Source organism: Etheostoma spectabile, unplaced genomic scaffold (genome assembly GCF_008692095.1).
Source record: "Etheostoma spectabile isolate EspeVRDwgs_2016 unplaced genomic scaffold, UIUC_Espe_1.0 scaffold00000894, whole genome shotgun sequence".
In the NCBI taxonomy this organism is placed as follows: domain Eukaryota; kingdom Metazoa; phylum Chordata; class Actinopteri; order Perciformes; family Percidae; genus Etheostoma; species Etheostoma spectabile.
The window spans coordinates 62,909-88,746 of NW_022602661.1; the positions used below are offsets into that span (position 1 = coordinate 62,909).

The following is a 25,838-nucleotide window of genomic DNA, read 5'->3' on the forward strand; positions in this document are numbered from 1 at the left end:
TGATAGCATTGAGACATTCCCTTTATTTCTCTTTCCATTCAGGAGTGATTGCTTTTCCTTTTAACATTTTAAGGCCTCTCTTTACTCATACACAAAATGTTCCCAATTTTTTCTTTGACAACACAATCCATGAATAAAAGATGCATTATCATCCCAGCTGACAAACACAAGTGTTATGATTTCATCTGTTGGACAGAGGTTTATTTTAAATAGAGCTGGAACAATCTGTCATCAAGCTGCATCATTGCAGTTGAAAGTCTCTAATCTCTTTGATAAGTTTCCCTTTACAGCCCAAATATATATTAATAATCTAATACATTTTCACTCTATGAGAAAAACAACAATATTAAAAATGTTATCTTAATCACACTCCGATGGTTACATTGAAGAAAACAGTTTAAGCTACACGGTAAACAGTGATATAGGCTAGAGCAGGGGTGTCAAACATATGGCCCGTGGGCCAGAAGCAGCCCGCCAAAGGGTCCAATCAGGCCCAGTGGATGACTTTGAAAAGTGTGAAAATTGCAGAGAAATAATTAATTGCAAATTCACCACTTTAATTATCAGAGAATATCTGAGTTCTTTTTCTGTAAATGTACAACTTTAATCTTAGAAATTCTGAGTTTTTTTCTCAGATTATTACCTCTCTCTCACAGGTCCGTAACATTATTATTTTTCCTACTTGCGTTTGCCAACATCAAGCTGACAAGAAACTCTGTGGCAGATACAGTTGCTGATCTTCCTGGAGTCGTTTACTAGCCCCCCCAATAACTTAAAATCAAATTTACTAAATGAGTTTGACACCCCTGGGCTAGAGTGCACTGTAATCATATTGGTAATAGTAATCTTATTTCATTTGATAGATGCAATACAAAGTGATTCCCAAGTCAAAGCTTCCCATATATAATATATCATCAGATTATCACATTAATGCACACACACTTACATAAACCCCCAAACACCTTAATATTTAAAATCCCTAAACCACAATTTAAATATTCACTTTAACTCCACTCCATGTGGGTTGTGTAATAGTGTTATCGTGGGTAGTGTTATAACTTGTCCTGATTATAAGGAATACACACATAATACACAGAATGCACACAGAAGCCTAAATATTCCTGATAGCTGAATACACCGGTCCCCTACAACATGCTTCAGTTTCATAACATGACATTTAAAGTGTGTTTAATAATCAAACAAAGATATGTGTTCAGTGTTGAACAGGGCTCTAAACAAACTGAGTATATGACCCAAACATGCAGTAATTTATCCTGGTACTCATTTGTTTTTGGGAGAAACAGTGTCTAGCACTGCACTGTGCTCATACTCACCTTACAGAATAATCTTAGACAATAAGTTTATAAGTAATAAGGGAGTTTTTGATTTCTTTTTCACTTTTTATTCTCTATGTTCCAAAACTTCTGGTGGAGTGTTCTGGAAGAAACGAGGGGAGCACAGACAATAAATCCACAGGGGTAACGAGATAACGAGAGGCAGGTGAAAGGAGGGCTGGGAAACAGGTGGAAGACATCAGGTAATCACAGGAACTGGATAACACAGGAAGTAAAACTAAAGACGAGACAAAAACCAGACTTCAACATAAAACAGGAAACAGAACATACAGACATTCAAGGGGAACTCAAGACCAGGGAGGAAACACAGAAAAATAACAGGAAACAGGATGCAGAAACAGGATAAGAACTGAAACCATAAAGACTTGTCCAATATATAACAGCCTAGATGTAAATATTACCTGAGGTTCTGGGAAGCCCTTCTCTTTACACCACTTGGTGAAGTGCTTCCAGGCAGCCTCCACACTCTGCTCATCAGTCTTCCTACTGTAAACCCTGATCAGCTGCTCAGAAAAGCATTCTGGGAGAAGCTTGGACACCTGACAAGAATGACAGCAGCCTGGAGTTGAGAATAATGTGATAACAGAGGCCGCCTTACGGAGTGATTGCTATATTTCTGACCTGGTCTCTGGTGATTGGTTTTGCTGTGTCAGGGCTTCTCTTGCTGTAGAAATAAACATTATTGATGGGGTCCTTGTCTTTCTTTCCATAGTCAAAAGTAGCAACCTGAAGGAGAGGGGGAGCAAGAAGTCTGTTTTTGTATTCCCAGAAAAAATTATGCCAATGGTAGAAAGCAACATCTTACACATTAAATGTTAATTAACAAAACCCAAGCTTTAAAAAAATGGAGTTCAATGAATTAGACTAAAAACTCACCAAAACTACAAAGTCCTCACGTGTCAGTGTGACACCCCCATCGCCCCCCTCAGGGACAGCTGCAGCCAATTCCTCTTCCCATTGAAGATGGCTCTCCTTGGGGGAGAAGTGTTAAGCAGTTCAACATAAAAACATCTAAAACAGCGGTTTTCTCATCCCAAAATGGAGCTGTTCCAAAACTTTCTTCAGCGTGTATAAATCTTAAAACACCAGAAAATGTTGACTAGTGTGGTTGTTTTTACAATAGAAAAGTCCAGCCTGCAGTCTACATAACTGAATGATATAAGATTTTGTTCACACTGCTATCACATCCTCTAAATTAAATTTCTAGAAATCTTGATCTTTTGTAGTAGCCCATATGAAATCGAGGTACAATACCCATGGAGACTATGTAAAATAAAAGATAAAACCGAAGGAAAAAAAAAATAATGTACAGTTATCGACCACAAGAGGAGCATAACATCAACAATATCTAATGTTAACAATCATTTTTCCAACCGAGAATCTTCTCCATAGGGAGGGAGGAGAAAAGGTGAGAGATTTAAAATGCCTTCCATTTTGACAAGTCACAGTACAAGTACTTCCACATGACTTTGTTTTTATATATACGAAGGATTGTTTGGATATAATTTATAGTTCTGATAAATCTTAACATATAAGTCTGGTATATCAAAGCTGTCCCGAGGGCCGGAATGCCTACCGTTTTGGAAAATATTATTAATAAAGTTAGTCTGTAGGTCTCCCTACACTGGGCGACATCAGGCCAAAATTATAATTCAATTAGCAGCATTTCTCCCCGAGTTTTTTTTACTTTTTTCCACCAGTCGTCATGATTCGGTGTAAGGAAAGAATAACTGCCGGGGTCATTAACATATTTATCAGCATTCACAGGTGAATGGAGGTGTTTTACATTGACTATTTATGGTTAAAAATGGGCGTGTACAGGGCGGGATAAGAGGCTGATCCACGTACACACACACACCTGTGGGTCATCTCTGATTTATAATGTGGACGTTGCTTACAAATGTTCGTACAAACGGTTTTATAAGTCAAACTTTTTTTTGGCATAAGCCACTTTGGGCTTTAGGGCGTAGGTACATTTTTAGTAAGGATCCTAGGCACCGTTTTATAAGTGAGACCCCAGTTGTGTAAATATAAACAGCTACAGTGGTGTGAAAAAGTGTTTGCCCCCTTCCTCATTTCCTGTTCCTTTGCAAAAAATCCTAACCATCATGGCCCTGTGTGAAAAAGTGATTGCCCCCTAAACCTAATAACTGGTTGGGCCACCCTTAGCAGCAACAACTGCAACCAAGCGTTTGCGATAACGTGCAATGAGGCTTTTACAGCGTCCTGGAGGAATTTTGGCCCACTCATCTTTGCAGAATTGTCCTAATTCAGTTACATTAGAGGGTTTTCGAGCATGAACGGCCTTTTAAAGGTCATACCACAACATCTCAATAGAATTCAGGTCAGGACTTTGGCTAGGCCACTCCAAAGTCTTCATTTTGTTTTTCTTCAGCCATTCGGTGGTGGACTTGCTGGTGTGTTTAGGATCATTGTCCTGCTGCAGAACCCAAGTTCGTTTCAGCTTGAGTACACAAACAGATGGTCGGACATTTTCCTTCAGGATCTCTTGGTAGACAGCAGAATTCATAGTTCCTTTTATCACGGCAAGTCTTCCAGGTCCTGAAGCAGCAAAACAGCCCCAGACCATCACACTACCACAACCATTTTACTGTTGGTATAATGTTCTTTTTATGAAATGCAGTGTTCCTTCCACGCCAGATATACTTGGACACACACCTTCCAAAGAGTTCCACTTTTGTCTCATTGGTCCACAGAATGTTGTCCCAAAAGTCTTGGGGATAATCAAGATGTGTTGTGGAGAAATTGAGACGAGTTTTGATGTTCTTTTTGCTCAGCAGTGGTTTTCTCCTTGGACTCTGCCATGCAGGCCATTTTTGCCCAGTCTTTTCCTGATGGTGGAGGCATGAACGCTGACCTTAACTGAGGCAAGTGAGGCCTGCAGTTCTTTGGACGTTGTTGTGGGGTCTTTTGTGACCTCTTGGATGAGTCGTCGCTGCGCTCTTGGGGTAATTTTGGGCGGCCGGCCACTCCTGGGAAGGTTCACCACTGTTCCATGTCTTCGCCATTTGTGGATAATGGCTCTCACTGTGGTTCGCTGGATTCCCAAAGCTTTGGAAATGGCTTTATAACCCTTTCCAGACTGATAGATCTCAATTACTTTCTTTCTCAATTGTTCCTGAATTTCTTTGGGTCTCGGCATGATGTGTAGCTTTTAAGGATCTTCTGGTGGACCTTACTGTGTCAAGCAGCTCCTATTTAAGTGATGCCTTGATTGTGAACAGGTGTGGCAATAATCAGGCCTGGGTGTGGCTAGAGAAATTGAACTCAGGTGTGGACAACCACAGTTATAGTATGTTTTAACAAGGGGGGAAATCACTTTTTCACACAGGGCCATGATGGTTAGGATTTTTTTTCACCTTTAATAATAAACACCTTCATTTACCAATTGCATTTTGTGTTTACTTGTGTTGTCCTTGACTATTGTTTAAATTGGTTTGATGTTCCGAAACACTTAAGTGTGACAAACATGCAAAGGAACAGGAAATGAGGAAGGGGGCAAACACTTTTTCACACCACTGTACATTGTGACTCTGGCTGTATTAAAACGGGCCGTCACTGACTGGCAGGGTAACCAGCAGTGTCTGTAACCCAGTCGCAGACGGGACTCTATATGTCAGCAAAGTTAGAGGAGAACTTAGTTATCTTGATTTTATCAGACAATGCAGCGACCATAAAAGCACCTTACCAGATGTTGGCTGTGATGCACAGTGTGATTTAATACACAAAGACATTAATGCATACCCCGGTGGGGACTTGTTCAGGATTAGTTTCACCCAGAAACCTGTAGTGGTCTCGAGAGATGATCCTTTCTAGAATCTTCTTCGCCTCAGCCAGCTCCACAGAGGAAGAGTTGAGTATCTGATCAAACACATGATCTACAGGACAAAGTGAGTGAAAGACAGCTGAGTTAAAACAAACCACAGAAAAGGTCACACATTCCTTCACAAATAAATAATTGATTGTAAACAGAGGCATAACTCAAAGAATTAAGCAATATAAATATGACTATGCAATAGAATTACTTCATTAATTATGTTCTTGAAAATGTATGCCTATTCTATTAAACTACTACTACCATAAAATTAATTTTATTTAAACAATTTTGATAAAAGTTTGCTCAATCTGGCATGTATATCACCTATTATAACTTTCTTAGTAAGTATTATAGATGACAACCGGTAAATAAGAAACTTCAGCAAGTTGCTTCTACTCCTAATTGATAAGATAAGATAAGATAAGAAAAACTTTATTGTCTGTCAAGAGTGACAGACATTTGTCTTCGACATGGCAGGGCAAATGACATAAAATACATAAGAACATGAAAGATACATATAGAAACAATAAAAAAAACAAAAAAAACTGTGCAGACGTGCAAATAGCAAAAACAGTGCAAAAAGAAGCTTGTTATATTTAAGGACTAACTAGCTCTACACTGAAATACTGTTTCTATGTCTTCTAGATCAGTGATTCCCAAAGTGGGGGTCGGGACCCTCAGGGGGGTCGCGAGCCAGAGAGGGGGGGTCGCGAGTTGATTTCCAGAAATAAAATAAAAATTTAAAAAACGATTAGAAATAGCATGTTAGCCATGATTTTAACACAAGATAAAACCAGTGGCTAAATTTAAAATAAAACCAAGCAACTAAATAAAAAGGGAACAGCTGTTTTGATTTTCTTTCTTTCCGAGCAGCGTCTCCAACATTAACACCACAACTGCCGGGATTCCAAAAGTACTGGAACCGCTTCTAAACTCTATAATCTGTCATGATAAATACCTAATTGCAATTTTAATGCAGGTATTGTGTTAGGATATCTTTAGAAAAACGGAATAACACCAAAACTTGAGTTGCCCATGGTGCTTCAATAACTCATATCATGGCGTAGTAAAACGTAATTATTCCATTCACATCTGAAAAATATGGTATGTAAACATGCAAATAACACCTAAAAGTATTTTCTTTGAACATTTATAACCTAACCTAACCTGTCACTGCCTCCGTGTTGGTGTCTGCTGTGGTGCGCATTGCTACCGAACTACCGAATACTGTATGGCCGAAATAGGTACAAGGGATTTTATATTTTTTTGGCCTAGTGTGTAATGTATATAAAAACTATTTTAAATTAAAATATAGAGCTTTTTAACTTGCTGTGCCATACTGCACATCCACCTCATTAGGTGAGATTAAGTTCAAATTAAAGTAATGAGTAAATTACTGTAGAATAATGTCATGGCTGTTGTGTTATTTTGTGTTGTCAATATGCTCATGTTTGGATACGCCTGTAGTGCGTGCGCGATTGCGCGCAATGTTTATAGTGGGGGGAGGGGGGGGGGGGGGGCTTAAATGGCGAGACGCACACTGTTCTAGATAGATAGATTATTAAAACGTGAATAAAATATCCTATCATGGTCGACTGATGGCTTAGGTTTTGATTTATAGTTTTGTTTTATTTACAGCTTTGCTTCTTGCTAACCCATTTGTATGCTTTCTGCCTCAATAATTAGTCTCCTTATGTCCAGGTAAGCAATCAAAATCATTAGAATAGTTCAAAAACTGTCAGTTGTTTTTAATGTTAAAACACAAGCTCACAGCAAACAGTGGTATCTACATACCTGTCAGCTTGGTGTAGGCCTTCATGTCTTCTATGGCTGTAGAGAGAGTGCACAGCTGGCCTTCTGAGCCTTCAATCTGGATATGCTTGTCTGCTTTTAAAAAGGCCTCCGCAATCCTAGATGACCATACCCAATATATTATCACTTTTATGCATACCACACAATAGAGTGAATGATGAAGCTGCATCAGAAGAAGCTAATTGTTGTTAGAGGCCCAACGTGGGAAGGTTAGCTACTCACATATACTCTATGATCTTGTTCACTCTGTGCTGGTAGGCTCTTCTGTGGAGACAGTTCCTGGTGTAGAACATGTCATACAGATTGTTCACCTCCTGCAGAGGATTACTTATAGTTTAGTCATTAATCACTAATTTACTATCACTATCACATTAGTCACTAATCAGACAAGGCAACTTTATGTATTCAGCACATTTCAACAAGACAATTCAAAGTTCTTTCCAACAAACATTTATGGTGGCTGACAGGGAACAAACACACTGCAACTTAATGAAATACAAGCGAATTAAGAAAACAACTTCATTAGGTTGACAACACATGTGCAGCATTTAGAAAATGCACTTTAAATACTCACAACACAACCAAATACACAAACGTGCGCAAATACAGAAACGATGCTAAAAGAAAAGCACACAAACCCAAAAAAACAGAATTATTTTATTGGCTCAGGTCACAGGTGATACTCAATCAGCAGAGACGTGTCTGTAAACTTGCGGTAATACAAAGGTTGAGCTCTCTCCCCGTGGGGTCGAAGATCAAGCTGTTCCACTGAGCGCTCCCCCTAGAGGCCTGGAGACCTTCAGTTGTGTAATCTGAAGGCAGCGGTGGGGGGGGGGGGGATTGTTTGCTTTTCATTTTGCATCGCATCTGTTTTTGGGGTTTGTGTGCTTTTCTTTTTGCACCGTTTATGTATTTGCAGCGCATGTGTTGCAAAATTCATGAAGAAGTTTTCCTAATTTGCTTGTGTTTTTTATAGTTGTGTGTGTTTCATTAAGTTGCAGTGCATTGGTCAGCCCCCTCGGATTATTCTTGTGAGATTTCTTCGTTACTCTGCGCGACAGAAAGTTCTGGCTGCCGCAAAACAGAAGAAAGGCATAGTATGGGAGAATTGTCGCCTGTCATTTTATGAGGACATGACTGCCGAGCGTGCTGCGCAAAGGAAGCTATTCTCCCCGGCAATGAAAATGTTGTGGCAGCACCAGGTGAAACACACACTTGCACATCCAGCAATACTACGATTTACATGGAAGGATGAGCGGAAGAGTTTTGACAACGTTGAAGAAGCAGAGACATTTATACGTGATAACATTCAAGACAGGAGGGAGTGACCGGTTAACGGGTTCAACTATGGGGGAGAATAGGTGACAAGTTTTTCCAGAAGACGGGGGCGGGATCGCTGGGGCACCGCCTGGATAGCCAGAGGAGCGGAGATCGCTGTCTGTGGGACCCACACGGACCAGAGATAACTTTGTTTCTGCCTGGAGGGCATTTGCACTGTCATGTTTATTTTTAGGTCAGTGCTAGATTTGTTTTTTGACTGTTCCAGTATTGGTTTTCAAAGTGAGGTAATCTTATCTGTATTTTGGTTCGCACACAGCTGCCACTATCTGTTTAATTGTTGCAGACTGGGAGGTGCAGGGCTTCTATATAACTTGTCATGGTATAACGATGGGTAATGTAGATGTTAATATTGTATCGTGGAACATAAATGGGTGCGGTACGCCAATCAAAAGGAAAAAAGTACTCAATTATCTTAAGTCTCATAACACTGATGTTTTGTATATTCAAGAAACACACTTTGAAAACGAAACCGAAGCCTTGAAGTTGAAGAGAGATTGGGTTGGGAAAGTATTCCATAATTCAGTATCGAGTAAAAGCCGCGGGGTTGTGATACTTATTAATAAAAGACTTAATTTTGTTTTATTACAACAATTTAAGGACGAAACTGGACGTTATTTATGTCTCCAGGCACTTATTAATGGCGTTCAGGTCGTTTTGTGCAACATTTATGCTCCAAACAAGGATGAACCTAATTTTATACACAAGGTTAATAAGATGTTGGGAAGCATGCAGGGACATGTTTTACTAGGTGGGGATTTTAATAATGTTTTGGACGAGTATATTGATAGAAACGCCAAAAATGTAACTTCAATCACTAAAACAGGTTTGGCATTGGGTTCTCTAAAAGAAGATATTGGCTTGGTGGATATTTGGAGACTTGTACATCCTCTGGAAAGGGAGTACACCTTTTATTCTCACTGCCATAAAACCTATTCCCGAATAGACTATTTTCTGATCTCTAACTCATGTGTTGGGTTAGTATCGAACTGTGAAATAGGTGTTATTGCCTTAACAGACCATGCACCCGTGGAACTACATATAAACTTAAATGTTGAGAAAAACCGTAAAGGGAGATGGAGACTAAATACAGGCATACTGCAGGATGAACGATTTGTGTCAACATTGAAGGATGACATAAAATATTTTCTAGAGGTGAATGTTGGGTCCACTAACAGGTTGGCTACAGTGTGGGATGCTCTTAAAGCGTTTGTTCGGGGTAAATGCTTGGCTTTTGGCTCTAAAAAAGTTAAAGAAAATAAGGCAAGGATTCAAACTTTGGAGGAACGTATAGCTGCTTTGGAAAAACAAATAGCAGGAAAATTTGATGATAGTAAATTTAAAGAAATTTGTCGGCTCAAATTTTGTCTCCATGAAATCTATAACAAGAAGGCAGAGTATGCTCTTTTCCGTCTTAAAACTACTTTCTATGAGAATGGGGAAAAAACGGGGAGGTTATAGGCAAGACAACTTAATAAATTAGATAATCAGAATGTAATTACCGCCATCAAAAAGGACGACACATTGGTTACATCTTCCTCAGATATTAATATGGCTTTCAAAATGTTTTATCAAGACTTATATACATCTGAGAACATGGTTAGTGTGGACCAAATGGATGCATTTTTTGACAAAGTGACAATACCGAAGATCTCCCAACCTGATAAGGACAAGTTGGAAACTCCTATAACGGTGGTTGAAGTGAATAAAGCCATTGGTGCAATGAAATCTGGAAAGTCACCTGGGATAGATGGCTTTCCGGCCGAATTCTACCAAAAATTCATAGATATAATTTGCCCATTCTTGACTGAAGTATTTCATGAAGCGTTTGAATACGGATCACTTCCTGACAGTTTTAACCAGGCAATAATATCTCTAATTCCAAAAGGCAACAAAGATTTAACTGATCCAGCCAATTACAGACCCATAAGTTTGATAAATGTTGATTGTAAAATATTATCCAAAGTGTTAGCAACAAGGTTAGAGACTGTACTGCCACAAGTTATTCATAAAGACCAGGTAGGTTTTATCAAAAACAGATCTGCATCGGATAGCATGAGAAGATTATTACATCTCTTATGGATGAATAGAAACAACGTGAACCCTGTGTTAGCTATATCTCTAGATGCCCAGAAGGCTTTCGACAGGGTAGAGTGGAGTTTCTTGTTTACCGCCCTGACGAAATTTGGTTTTGGCGAAAAATTTGGCAGATGGATTAGAACCTTGTATTTGGGACCAAAGGCAGCTGTGTTTACAAATGGGGTACTTTCTCCTTTTTTCAATATTTCCAGATCGACCCGCCAAGGGTGTAGTTTGAGTCCACTGTTATTCACTATCTTTTTAGAGCCATTGGCTATTTTGATTAGAGAAAACTCGGGAATCAAGGGTGTATCTGCTGGGGGCAGGGAACATAAATTGTTTTTGTACGCGGATGACATTTTGGTGTTATGTCAGGACCCCACTAACTCTACCACAACCCTACTTGAAGTTATTGATAATTATTCATGGTTCTCTGGTTACAAAATTAATTGGCACAAATCTGAGGCGATGCCAGTCTCACAAGCCTGCACTCAAAGTTTAATAACTGGTTTCAATTTTAGATGGTTAAATAAAGGCATGACATATCTTGGAATTGAATTGAATCCAAATGTTGAGGATATTGTGGTTGATAATATGGGGAGAGTGCTCAACAAAATTAAGACAAACTTGGATAAATGGAGTAAGCTGAATTTAACATTATGGGGAAAAGTAAACACAGTGAAGATGGTTATAGCCCCTCTTATTAACTATTATACTGGGATGTTACCCCTATGCATACCGCAGCCAATTTTAACCAATTACAAGAGTATGATAAAACACTTTCTTTGGAATGGTGGTAGACCTCGTATTAATATTTATCGGCTTTGCCAACCAAGAAAGGAAGGGGGTTTGGCCCTGCCCAATATAGAACATTACAGTATATCTTTTGAAATGTCTAGATTAGCCAAACATTGGGCAGGGAAAATCGATTTAGACTGGATTTTAATAGAAAAAGAACTTGCTTCTCCTTTCACACCGATAGATATTTTATCACAAAAATTGATTAAAGGAAATAAAATACAAAATCCTATCTTGAAATTTTCTAAGGTGGTATGGTTGGAGGTACACAAAAGATACAAACTTGTTACACATGTGCAGAAATACGCCTCATTGTGGCATAACCCAAAAATTAAAATCAATAAACAGTCTATTTATTGGGCACAATGGCTAAGAAAAGGTATTAGGACTATAGGTGATCTGCTGGAGGGGGACATATTTATGTCATACGACAATATTAAAAGGAAATTTAACTTGGAGGGCCCTGGCCATTTTTGGAAGTACTTACAAATCAGAGATTGTTTGAAAAGGAGTGTTAGGCTATTAAATGGGAGGAATCCTATAGAGACCTTTCTGCTACTACCTCCACTTCTGTGCAAAGCCTCAAAATGGTATAATATCTGCCCCTGGGTTAAAAGCAATACGTGTAAAAGTTTGAAAGTAATATGGGAAAGAGATTTAGGATATACAATGGATGATGATACATGGGATTCTATTCTGTCAAATAGTGGGTTGCACATTAGAGAAGCTAGGGGCAAGTTTATTCAATACAAAATCCTCAATAGATATTATTATACTCCTTCTAGACTCTACAAAATGGGTATTGGCGAAAACGATCTTTGTTGGAAATGCCAAATAGCTAAAGGCACTTTGATGCATGCCCTTTGGGAATGCCCGGTGATTTCTGCTTTTTGGAGCAGTGTTTTGAGCTACATGCAGGGTTGGTTACCCTGTAGTCTGCCCAGATCACCTAGACTGTGTTTACTTGGAGACAAAACAGAAGTGCCAATGTTGAATAAACATACTTTTAGAGTGTTAAATACTGCTTTGGTAACATGTTCCCGACTCATTTTGAAATTCTGGAAGCAAACTCATGCCCCATCACTTAGAATGTGGAAAGAAAGAATGACTGAAAATTCTGCATGCGAAAAGATGTTGGGAAGACTACACTGTATGAATGAAACCATGAAAGAACAATGGGATAATTTCTGCACTTACATGTCTACAATGTAATTTGGACATCAGCTGCTTACAAAGACAGATTTATATTGAACCTCACTTTTTATTTTATTATTATTATTATTTTTTTTTTTTTTTTTTATGTTGGGTTTTTGTTTTCTCTTTATATTATAATTATTGTTCTTGTTATTATTGCTGTTTTATTTTTTTTTGTTAAAAAATGTAAAAATTCAATAAATATTTGAATTATAAAAAAAAGTTGCAGTGCATTTGCCCCTGTCGGCCACATTAATGAGCAGTTAAAACTATTAAAAGCCTTTATTAAAGAGAATTTAAATTGGAATAGAATAAGACAGGTGTAGAAGAAAAGTAAATAAAATACATAGATGCTGTTTTAAAATTGGATTTAACAAAAGCAGGAGTAACAATGTCAGCACCTTGTCTCTACTGCAGATGTGTTTCCGCTTTTCCACCTCACACACTCTGGCAAACTGAATGAAGCGGAGATGGTCAAAGTTGTTCTTCATGCCCAGGTGGTGGCAGTCCCTGAGAAGAGACAGAGTGAAGAAAAAGGTAATAGACCTCTTACATTAAATTAATCAAAGCTACCAGGAGGATGCCATGTATTGTTAAAATAATCAGGAGAAAATTATAAATGTCAAGGAGATAATAATATATTAGGTTCAGGTTCAGGCTACTTTATTGGTTCCCGTGGGTAAACTGGGTTTACATTCTAAGAGGCAGGACATTCTTAAAACGTAGACCACCACATAACATGCAACACACCAAACATTAAAACATGTAATAAACATGGATAAAAAGAATAGAAAAAAGGAACATGACCAAAGTGCTTGTGCATTTTGTGCAAGTAATTCTACAGTTTGTTCAACAGAGTGATTGCCGCTGGGACAAAAGTGTTTTTAAATCTTGTAGTTCTGCAACCGGGGACTTTTAGCCTCCGTCCAGAAGGGAGATACTGGAATTCCCTATTCAGAGGGTGTAGGCTGTCTTCTAAGATGGCCCTAGTTATACGCTGTAGTTGTTTGGCATACAGGGATGGGGGGTGCAGCTGGGACTCCCCAGTCAGCTTACTTGACCATTTTACAATTTGATTGAGGCAATTCTTGTGCTTAACTGAAACCCACCCAAACCATGACGCTAACAAGAATGATATGATGGATTCAATAAAAGCATGATAAAATAATTCCAACATGGTCTTGTCGATATGAAAATGGTAGTTTTCTCAAGCAGTATAGACACTGTTTCGCAATTCTCCTCTCTTTAATTTAGAGTTGATAATTGTCCCTAGATGTCTATAGGATTCTACATGATCCACTAGTTGATCATTTATAATTGTGACCTCATATCCTAGAGTTTTACCAAAATCAATGTACATATCCTTCATTTTTTTCAAAAATTTCAGTCCCTCCCAAATCGATCATTTTTCTTAAATCTTTGTCCTACTCAAGATGTTCTCAACATCTGTGTACGTGATGTTGAAATGCTGGCCATTCATGAGTTTATGTTGGAGTTCAGATTTAAACCCTCTAGATAGACGGGGCTATTTTTAGTCTGATTCTAGATGCCCGCTATGGTTTTCATACACGACCAGGCAGAACCAAGGGTGTTTTCAGTCAGACTTTTTCAAGTTTAGACTTATATCTTTGTTTTGCTTTAGATATCTCAACTTTAAGCTCCTTGGAGGCTACATGTAGATCAGAGGCAGTTCCATGTCTTTTTTTCCGTACACTATCTTTTATGGACCTATTCATGGTTTATTATTGGGAAATATTTGTACTTGTTTTCAGGGGATAATCATATCTCTACAGAAGGCCACAGCAAACAACATCAGTCATTTCATCCAAGTCCTTACAGGATTCTTTAAAAATATTCCAGTCTGTGCAATTGTAACACTCCTGGAGAAACATAACTGATTCCTCAGTCCATTCCTTATCACTCTGCATCAAACAATGACATGCTCTACAGTTTCTGTTCAACAAGCCCCACCTGACAAAGTAGTCAAACTTGTCCACATCAATGCCATTCCATTCGTTGGCCACGATTTCATAGAGGAAGGATTTTTCCTTGGTCCGACCCTTATATGGCCACTGTGGAGATAATAGCACTATAATGAAATTATAATCAATGATGATGATGATACTGACTGATTTCACTCAATTCACAGGCAGGACTGACCTCGACTGCATCAGGTTTCTTCTTTCCTCCCTTAGGGTCTTTTGGTCCATTAATCATCTCTCTGATGAAATCCATGTCCTCGGGCAGCTTCAGCTCATCCAGCTTCAGATTATTAGATTTCACCAGATGATTGAACATCTCCACAGAGGCTTCTTCGTGCTACAAGATACACATTATTAATATTATCATGAGACTTTAAAGAGAATGACTTAAAGAAGTTTCACAGGATACAAAGACTGTGAGGTCTTGTCTTATCTGCCATGTTGGACAGACAACACATTATCGCTGACCTCTCATGTTCCTATTCTGAGGTGGTAGGCAGGTTTTGTTACTATTGGACAGAGCCAGGCAAGCTGTTTCTATTGGCTTCCAGTCTTTATGCTAAGCTAAGATACTTTCAAACCAATTACATCATACTGGAAGAAATTGAACTCCAGCAAAGCTAGGGAGAAATCTAGTGAACTAAAGCTACTTAGAACAAGTGGATTAAACTACTACTACTACAAGTGAAATTGACAATGTCCATGTAATACAAAACATTAACAAAATATAAAACGTAAAAGTGAGTGGCAACTTGAGATTACTGCAAAAAGTGCCCACTTGTTCTCAGGTCATGTTCAAGTTCAGTTTACAAGTTGTACTATTAATACACAATTATTACATCCCACCCTACTAAGATTCACTGAACATGGAAAAAACAAGGACTGAGGTATGTGTTGGTACAGATCAACGATTAATTAGATTAAAGAATTAATCATTTTTTTATTTTTCATTTTGGCTCACAAAGAAACAAGCCAGCAATAGGTTACTTTGACTCTTTAGTTTTGCTGCAACCTTGACTGCTAAACACAAACCTTTCGTTTATGTCTTTACCCTGGCTGGTGGGTTAATATATTACACATCACACAACATAAATAGTAATAATTTCTTACCTTCCACTTTGCCATTTTATCACCTAGTGGACCTGGTGGTACTTTGGGTATGAACATTTGATCATACAGATGGGAAAAGGGCCCATGTCCTAGATATGGAGAAATAAATATAAATGAACCAATTGTAGATCTAGTAAATCTTACAGGCTTGTTTCTTTCAACATTTCTTCCATGTTATTTGTTGATCTGATGAAGTCAGGATGAGTGACATTTTATCTAGCATTGTATCCCGTCAACACAACAGCATAATGGCAGTCATGCCAAAGTCACAGCTATGAGTCGTTCAATAAACACTCACTAATTTTGTAATGCACATTTCAACCGAATATCTATCAAATTGAAGTTGTTAGTGAATCTAAACAAGTCTCAGATCGTGACTGCTCACTAAAAGAAACTGTTGAGTTTCTATTGTATTAGTAGGGAACAATGGAACTAAAGTCACTTTGTGTGTGCTAACACTATGAATGCCTTCCAGGAGAAAAAGTTCATTGTATGAACCATTTGTATCATATTTGCCATGCAAGCTTCTGAAACCTCTATCTTATCAACATGAACTGCTGTCGTTAAAATCCTCAACACTTTTGGCAGGAAAATCTTTGCAAATTTTCATGAAGTTATGGTAAAAATAACATTTACATTAGTACTCTTTTTTAAATATATATATTCTTTATTGAAACAAAACATAATTACAATTGATTATTTATGGCGTACTGCACCTTTAATGCATGCCATAACCCTTACCATCATTGTAGATCAGCACTGTTTTATTGACAATTCATGCATAGTTTCACTTTCATTTCATTTGGATTGTTGTTTTAGATGAAGTTTATTGTCATTCATACTATTTCACAGGGCACGTGCACAGCAGAACGAAGTTATGTTGCATCCGGCTCACAAATTTACCAAAAATGTTTAAAAAAAACCTCATGTAAACATAGGCATAGGATAGTGCACACAGGATAAACGCTGAAAACTAAAGATTTTCATTCTTAATCACACCCAGTAATAACCATTTAAAACATATGGCGTGTTATAGTGAAAACTGGTGTATCACTCACCCAGGTCATGGCAGAGACCAGCAATCTTCACACATAGGACGTCTCTGTCACTGATGAGTTCCGGCTGCCTTGCACGCAGAGCTTCCACAAGTTGACCTGCCAAGTGCGCCACCCTTTATCAACACACACAATACACAACAATTAAAACCTCATGAAACGTTTACCACACAAGGAATCTGCTGAAAGACTGGAGATATTTCCTATCTTTTATACCTGTACTGATGTATGCAATGTGTTAACTTTGGTTTTATTGATGTTATTGGTGCTTTACTGCAAACTAGTCTTAAATTAATTTGGATTGTGATTCGACGATGAAGACACAAAACTGTTTATCTGACAACACCCGAACTTACCCGATGGAGTGTTCAAAGCGGTTGTGGGAGGCTCCAGGGTAAACAAAGTAGGCCCCTCCAAGCTGCTTGATGTTTCGCAGTCTCTGGAACTGAGGTGTGTCGATGATTTTGATAAGAAGTGGGTCTAATTTCACCGTCCCGTGGATGGGATCATTAAACACCTGACGGAGCACACAGACAGAGACGGCAAAAGTACTAACTTCCCGTACTCAAGTAGAAGTACAGATACTTGTGTTTAAAAATAAAGTAGAAGTACTGATTTAACTACTTTGCTCATGTAAAAGTAACAAAGTACAGGCATTATGAATGACAACCATTTTTTAGAGTACAGCTGAGAAACGTCAGTGGACATGGAGAAAAGGCTCTTTGTATGCCTTTGACTACATTTAAATGGATGTCTGCCAACAGATTTAAAACATCCCGTATGTGATTATTGTGAAAGAGAATGGGACTCCAGGTTAATAAGATTCACACTGAGAAGCAAGATATTAATTCAGTTGTGATTCTGTGAGAATTCCCAGATCCAGTTTCCAGTTTATTATACTGTACAAGCTCTTCAGCTTCCCTGTGTTTAGTCTTCCTCTTCTCTCAAGTCCTGAAAATGTAGTGTGATGTACGGTTAGGCTTGATTTCTTACCTTGCTATCGTCCATCTTCAATTTCTTCAGTGGTATTGTGGAGCTGTCAGACATTGTATCTGCGTCGAACCGATGTTAGGACAGTCAGGATCACGTTGTTTATACAGCTGATCAGGGCAGACCTGTCCAAAGATAACCCACCCTGCCACACTTTTATATCTTCACCACACCAGGTCACACCTGGCTGTTGATTCATAATGGTGATTGTTGAACCCCCCCCCCCCAGGTAACGTTTGTATTTTAGCTGCATTGTTCACATGATGAAGTAGTTACACTGCATTAAGATAATGTAATTAATGATGGGTTTATAATGGATGGTACAGCCAAGGTACGTTGTTTGGCATGTTGTGCTGCAAGTTTTGCCAGACAGTGATATACACTAACTGTTGTTTCTTTTTATCCATACATACATTTTTACAGAGTGGTGCAAGTCAACTTTTACTAACATTAACGTGGCAAAAACTAAAGAAATGCTAATCAATTTCAGAGAGAACCCCCCCCACCCTCTCTTCTACTCTCATTAATGATCAAGCTATAGAAGTGGTGAAGCAATACAAATACCTGGGTATTATAATCGATGACAAACTCACCTTCGAGCCACAAGTTGACGCTGTCTGTAAGAAATCACATCAACAATAAGACTTTTATGAGGATGTTTTATTGTTGTTTTATTGAATCTATTCTTTGTTTTGCCTTTGTGAGTTGGTTTAGGTCCCTCACGCTTAAAAACAAGAACAGGCGGCAATATAAAGTTAAGCTGTGTGGCAAGATGTCCCACAACCCTCTGACTGACTTAAACTCTGTCTATGAGACAAGGTCCCTCAAGAAGGCCCAGTCAGTCCTGGCCGACCCTAATCCCCCCCTGAACAGCTGTTTCATTTTTTTGCCACAGATTCAGTCTAAAGCCTAAATGGAGGACAAACAGACACAAAAACTCTTTTGTCCCAGCTGCTAAAGGCTTCTTGGCTGATGTATGGCTGTTGTCTTGTATAACCTGTGTGTTATTTATGTTACATGCTGCTGCACAATAAATTGCCCCCCCCCCCCCGGGATAATAACGATTCCTTGACCTTGAACCTCGAATACAGCCAAGTCATAGCGCCACTGCTGTTTTGCCTAGACTAGATTGTTTACTCGCGTGTTCCAACTTGTAGGTTACTCGTACTGGAAGTTGTTTTATTGTTAATGATTGTGTTTATTTGTATGGAGGGAAGTTTGTCCTGGGCTAGGGTGTCTTTGTTCTAGTGACTTTTAATCAGGCCAGAGTGTTTTAGAAACAGTGGTTGCTTAAGTTAGTGGTTTCTACGTGGTGACATATAACTAGCTTGTTTTATTAGTATATTGCATGGTTTTAGGGTTTTGATATTTGCATGTGGTGTTTTCCTTGCTGTCTTAATCTTGTAATAAGATCCATCTATGAGGACTGTTGCAACCAGTTTTAAATAGTTTCTTACAATTTCTTTAAACTTAACTATAACAAATGTCACTCCTCCTGTGCCTGGATATTTGGTTGTCCTGTTACTTTATTGCATTAGTTTTGTTGCTAACTGACTGTTCTTTTATAGTTATGTGAAGTGTTTTTTTTGAGGTTGTATAAATTATTTTTGTAGCTTCAAACAACCGCGTCTCTGATCTTTTATGTGTGCTTGCCTGTGTAGTGGAGTCCCTGGGATTGGTAACAACTAAAATCATATTTTAAACTCTTTGGGTGAAAGTCCCAAGATGGCGTTGTCAATGGTTAAATTGCTAAAGTTTGGCATAGCGCTCTATTGGTCCTGGTTACACTAGCATTTACATGATTCCTATGCTTGTGTATGGCAGTTTTTACAATGTTATTTATTTCTTTGCAGAACCGCAACACACACACACACAGCCATAGCAGAGCTACCCAAGCCCATGTTTATCCTGATGTTTGATTGTAATAAATCACCAACAGAGAGAAGTTGTCTCCGTCCGTGTTTTAACAGACACACCTGGGGCCAAGTTGGAAACCAGAATCAGCTTTAAATCCAGTCCTAATCTAGTTCTCACTAACAAGTTTACAATACTTCACTGGAGTTACCATTATTATTGTTTGCGTCATCAATACCAAATTCAATCTAATTGGATGGGACTACACAGTAGGCTACAGCACGTACACTTATCCTTATTTTAGGTTCCTTTAAATGTGAAGGGAAAGATTAAAAAAGAGAAACTGGATCTGTGAATTCTCACAGAATCACAACTGAATTCATTTCTTGCTTTTCAGTGTGAGTCTTTTTAACCTGGAGTCCCAGTCTCTGTCACAATAATCATATATGGGATGTTTTAGGTTTTTGGATGGGAGTGGACCCCCATCTAGTAGACTGGATCAGAGACTACCTCACTGACAGGCCACAATACGTCAGGCTGAAGGACATCATGTCTGACACTGTGGACAGCAGCACTGGAGCCCACCAGGGCACAGTGCTGGCCCCTCTTCTCTTCACCCTGTACACCTCGGACTGTTACAACTCAAAGCTGTGTCACATACAGAAGTACGCCGATGACACAGCCATTGTTGGGTGTATCAGGGGTGACAGGGAGGAAAAGTATCGGAGTCTGGTGGGGGACTTTGCTCTCTGGTGTCGCACTAACTGCCTACAGCTCAACAGCTCTAAGACGAAGGAGCTTGTCATTGACTTTTTGAGATCCAGACCAAGACCGCAACCAGTCTGCTAGAAGGAGTTGAGGTGGAGGCAGTTCAATAATACAAATACCTCGGGCTGTGGCTGGACAACAAACTGGACTGGACAACACACAGCAGCCACCTACAGGAAGACACAGAGCAGGCTGTACTCCCTGAGGAGACTAAGGTCCTTTAACATTTGCAGCAAACTGCTGTGGATGTTCTACCAGTCTGTGGTCACCAGTGTCTTCTTCTACACTGTGGTGTGCTGGGGGTGCAGCATATCCAAGAAGGACACCCACAGGCAGGATAAACTGATCAGGCGGGCCGGCTCTGTGGTCGGCATGATGCTGGACTAACTGGTGACGGTGGCAGAAAGGAGGACATTGGACAAACGGCTGGACATTAATGACAATGCCCCCCCCAGCACACCGTCATCAGCACCCAAAGGAGCCTTTTCAGTGGAAGGCTGCTCCTTCCCAAGTGTCGAACCAGCAGACTTAAGAACTTCTTTGTCCGTCATGCCATCAGACTATACAACTCCTCACTTGGGGGGAGGAGGAAATAGGACAGAGAGGACAATACATACACACATACATACATACATACATACACGCACACCTGGACTTACATTTGTCACTTTAACACACTTTTGACTGATAATATATGGTTAATGTCTTTTTATTGACAAATCTTCTTATTGTTATTGTTATTAATATTATTATTATTATTATTGTAATTTTGTTATCTTTATACTGTATGTTTTCTTGCTAAAACGGATGCTGGAAATTTCAATTTCCTTGCAGGAGTCATCCCAAAAAGTAAGAAATTGTTTTTTTCCCTCGGGTAACATGTTTGTGAATGAAACTCATCCACAAAGAGCAGAACATGTACCCTCAAATACGTTGATTATGCTAATGATTACATGCAGTGTTGGCAGTGGTTGTTGTTTTTGTTTAGCGTTGCAGAATAACAAGTGTATTGTTCAATTAGTTTTTAAGTTGAGCTAAAAAACAGCTATAGTTGGTGGGTCCTGGGTCGGCTAACATGTTTGTGTTTGTGAATGAAACTTGCCCACATACACAGCAGAACAAATAGCAATATATGGTAATATGCAGACTATGATTATTCTCATGATGATGATGACGTCTCACAAATGTGCATAGATGGTATTTTATTAGGATGAAATTGACAAAAGGTTTGTGAAGAAAGGGTAAGTGAATCAGACTTGTAGGAGGAAACCTCACAGAAGAAAGTGAGATTCAGGATAAGAATGGAAAAATGTTTTTGCATAAGGCCCACTACGCCCTAGCAGGGTCAGAATGCTAACTTTGCATTAAAAGTGTCCACATTTACCAAATGACACTTAATGACAACAATTCATGAACACTCAATGACTCCTTTATGTTCATGACAGGGGTCATGTCAAAATAATGATGGTGTCATGCCAGTCTTCTGCCCACCCCTGAAAATAAAGTGTTACCCATAGTCTTTTATATCAGAAATATTTCTTACAACAACATTGCCCCAAAATAACTTGGATGCATGGATGTTTTATGGAACACAAGTCTTTGCTGTGAAAAAGCTGAAATCAAGAGAGGATGGCTTCTACAAATGGATAATGATCCTAAACATACCGCAAAATCCACGGTGGATTACATCAAGAGGTGTAAACTGAAGGTTTTGCCATGGCCTTCACAATCTCCTGACCTCAACATAATTGAAAATCTATGGATAGACTGTAAAAGAGCAGTCTGTGACAGACAGCCCAGATATCTCAAAGAAGTGGGAGACTTTTGGAAGGAAGAATGGGCAAGACACTTTAAACAAGGATTAAAGACTCTTGGCTGGCTACAAGAAGCAATTACAAGCTGTGAGACTTGCCAAAGGGGGCAGTACAAGGTATTAACTCTGCAGTGTGCCCAAACTTTTGCAGACCCCATTTTTTTGTTTTCTGTTATTTTGAAAGTGTAAATGATGGAAATAAAATCTACCTTTTTGTGACATATAATTCGAATGTCTAATGCACATTAATGCAAATTTTTACCTGGGGTGCCCAAACTTTCGAACCCCTCTGTATATAGATGGAGGCCTGAGAATGAGAAGAAGAAATGGAAATGCTGTAAAACAACCTTTGAAAATTTGCGATCAAACAAAACCAATGATTAAATGCCTTTTTTGGCAGCTACATTGGAAGTCATAAACTGTTGGGCAACATCACAAACAACTGATCACATTTTCCCATGATTGCTAGACCCCTGTAATAAATTGGGATAACCACAATTATTACAAATTGTCCTGAGGGAAAAAAGAATTTGGCGACAGTACGTCCAGTAGTTGGACCATGAATGTTAGTAAACCATTTTATGACACATGATCTAATAGTTGAGATATTTCAGTCGGGGCCAAATTGGTAGACTAACCAATCGACATTGCCATCCCAAGAGCCATTTCAAATAAAAAAGAACTGAAAATCATTAAGTTATTAATGAACACCCACCTTATCAGCAGTGTTGGTTTGTGATCGTCCTTCTCTTGCATCTCCTAACAAACAGACTGCCCTTCACCGGGTCTAGGTCCAAATATATCAATGCTTTTGCATGTTTTTCACATGCTTTTCCATGTGTCAGAGTGAAAGATGGAAGCAGCAGGTGTTTTGCATGTTTTAAAACAAATTCATGATTACTCTCGACTGTAAGTCAAAGTAGGCAAATTTTCCTCACATCTTACCAGGACACAGGGTCAGCTGTAGAACAACACTATTGATAGTGATGTAGGAGGTCATAGGGGGCCATAGTGTTATAGCAGATCAGAAAGGTGTTTTGGACCTAAACCGTTTTGTGATTTATAAACTAAAAAACGTATTTTGAAATCCATTATTTGGAGCTCATAAACTGTTGGGCAACATCACAAACAACTTATCACATTTCCCCATGATTGCTAGACGCCTGTAATAAATTGGGATAACCAAAGTTATTACAAATTATACTTAACTGACTAAGTGCATTGTACAAATTAACGACTGGATGTGCCAGAACTTTCTGAAATTAAATGAAGGAAAAACTGAGGTGGTTGTTTTTGGAGCAAAAGAGGAATGATTAAAAGTCTGCGCTCAGCTTCAAACAACAATGTTAAAAACAACAGACAAAGCCAGAAATGTTGGTGTAGTCATGGACTCAGACCTGAATTTTAACAGCCACATTAAGAGAATTACTCCACAATCACCTTCATATCCATAACATATATGAAAAATTTCAGTCCGGTTTTCGAGCAGCACACAGCACTGAGACAGCCCTGGTACGCGTCATGAATGACCTACATATGACTGCTGACCAAGGCTCACCATCTCTCCTCCTCCTACTGGACCTGTCGGCCGCCTTTGACACCGTGGATCACAACATCTTGCTCCACCGTCTCCAGTCTGTGGTAGGACTCTCTGGGTCTACACTAAGTTGGTTCCAGTCCTACCTCACAGGCAGGACGGAGCATGTGGCTCTAGGTCAGTCCCAATCATCACCCCACACAGTCAGTTGTGGAGTGCCACAAGGGTCCGTCCTCGCCCCAACCCTTTTCACCATCTATTTACTACCCCTTGGCCACATCATCCATAAACACAAAGTTTCATTCCACTGTTATGCAGACGATACTCAACTTTACATAAAAATGGACTCCACACCCCCCTCAGTCTTACCGTCTGCACTTCAGGTTTGCCTGGAGGAGATAAGGGCATGGATGTCTGACAACTTCCTTCAATTAAATAGCAGCAAAACCGAAGCCATCCTGATCGGTACCCCACACCAAACCCAGTCCTCCTCCCTCAGCAGTATATCCATTTTGGTCATCACATCGCCCTGTCTACCTCTGTCACAAACCTTGGAGTCAGACTAGACTCAAATCTTACATTTGACACCCACATCCGCCACCTTTGTAAGGTCTCCTTCCTTCACCTCAAAAACATTGCCAAACTCCGCCCCTCCCTCTCCCAACCAGATGCTGAGAAGTTGATCCATGCTTTTGTCTCCTCCAGGTTGGACTACTGTAATGCCCTTCTCGTTGGGACCCCTGGCAGGAGCCTGCAAAAACTCCAACATATTCAAAATTGCGCTGCCCGGGTCCTGACGAGGAGGCGCAAATATGATCACATCACCCCGGTCCTGAAATCCCTCCACTGGCTGCCCATTAAACAAAGAATTCAATTCAAAATCTGTCTACTTACCCACCAGTGCATTCATGGAACTGCCCCTACCTACCTCAGTGAACTCCTCACCCCATACACCACCTCACGAAACCTCCGCTCCTCCATCTCCACCTACCGCCTGCTCCAACCTAGGACTAAACTGTCCACAATGGGAGACAGGGCTTTCCAGGCAGTCGCCCCTCGGTTCTGGAACGCCCTCCCAGAGTCCCTGAGGGCCCCACAAACTGTGGAGACTTTTAAGAAGGGCCTAAAGACACTATTATTTCAAGAGGCCTTTTAAACAGTCACTGTTTTAATTTTAGTTCTATGGTCTTTTATTATTGCTTGTAAATTGTTATCGTACTCTGGAAACTGTTTTTAACTCCCTATTAACTGTAGCCCTTTGAGATTTCCTTGTGAAATGTAAAGGGCATTATAAATAAAATGTATTATTATTATTTATTATTAATTACAAAGTCAGCCTACTATCACCTTAAGAATATATCAAGGGTTAAAGGACTTATGTGTCAGCAGGATTTGGAAAACTTGTCCATGCTTTCATCTTCAGTGGACTTGACTACTGTAACGGGGTCTTTACAGGTCTCCCTAAAAAATCAATCAGACAGCTGCAGCTGATTCAGAACGCTGCTGCTTGGGTCCTCACTAAGACCAAGAGAACAGCTCTAGGTCTAGTGTCCCCGTTTTAAGTTTTACAAAAATAAAAACATGACGTGTTTCGGAGGTATATACGCTTCTCAGCTGAAAATGTCCCCGGATTTGGTCTGAGAAATTTGGAAACCTTACTTTACACTGGCTTCCTGTGCCTCAAATAATTGATTTCAAAGTACTTATGCTAGTTTATAAATCACTTAACTGTTTAGGGCCCAAATACATTTCTGATCTGCTACTACACTATGACCCCCCCAGACCTCTCAGGTCATCTGGGACAAGTCTACTTTCTGTCCCCAGAGTCAGAACTAAACAGGGGGAAGCAGAGTTCAGTTTCTATGCTCCTCATATCTGGAACAAACTCCCAGGAAAACTGCAGGTCTGCTGCTACTCTCAGTTCTTTTAAATCAAGGCTGAAGACCTTTCTTTTTGATGCTGCCTTTCTTTAAATGACTTTTCATTTCTTTAATGTTTAATTTCTTGTGCTAAACTGTAAATCTTATTCTTGTGTTTTATCTATTTTTATTTTTTAACTGTTCTTTGACTGTTTTTGTGTAGAGCACTTTGAATTGCTCTGTTGCTGAAATGTGCTATGCAAATAAAGCTGCCTTGCCTTGAGGGAAATTTGGCGAAAGTAAATCCAATAGTTGGATGAATGTTAGTACACCATTTTATGACACATGATCTAATAGTTGAGATATTTCAGTCGGGGAAGAACTGAAAATCATTAAGTTATTAATGAACCCCCACCTTGTCAGCAGTGTTGGTTTGTGATCGTCCTTCTCTTGCAT

General features: G+C 39.3%; 1 protein-coding gene across 1 annotated transcript; it reads right to left on the reverse strand.

Moving 5' to 3' along the window:
- On the reverse strand, positions 1-25,838 carry LOC116674624 (deoxynucleoside triphosphate triphosphohydrolase SAMHD1). Its single transcript, XM_032507007.1, has 17 exons — positions 25,798-25,838; positions 22,249-22,293; positions 18,145-18,168; positions 17,555-17,676; positions 16,918-17,078; positions 16,565-16,677; positions 15,507-15,595; positions 14,575-14,733; positions 14,386-14,486; positions 12,816-12,924; positions 7,228-7,319; positions 6,988-7,103; positions 5,121-5,254; positions 2,232-2,327; positions 1,977-2,081; positions 1,757-1,894; positions 1-1,437 (listed from the first exon to the last, which is right to left on the reverse strand). The coding sequence occupies exons 4-17, from the start codon at positions 17,606-17,608 to the stop codon at positions 1,402-1,404; spliced, it is 1,503 nt and encodes a 500-aa protein (XP_032362898.1). The 5' UTR covers positions 17,609-17,676; positions 18,145-18,168; positions 22,249-22,293; positions 25,798-25,838; the 3' UTR covers positions 1-1,401.

Excerpts from the sequence above, each read along its gene's own strand:
- LOC116674624 (XM_032507007.1), bottom strand. The coding sequence starts at position 17,608 with ATGTCTGACAGCTCCACAATACCACTGAAGAAATTGAAGATGGACGAT. Across the intron at positions 14,734-15,506 it reads ATAAAATGGCAAAGTGGAAG|CACGAAGAAGCCTCTGTGGA; the intron begins GTAAGAAATTAT and ends TGTATCTTGTAG. Across the intron at positions 7,104-7,227 it reads AACAAGATCATAGAGTATAT|GATTGCGGAGGCCTTTTTAA; the intron begins GTGAGTAGCTAA and ends ATGGTCATCTAG.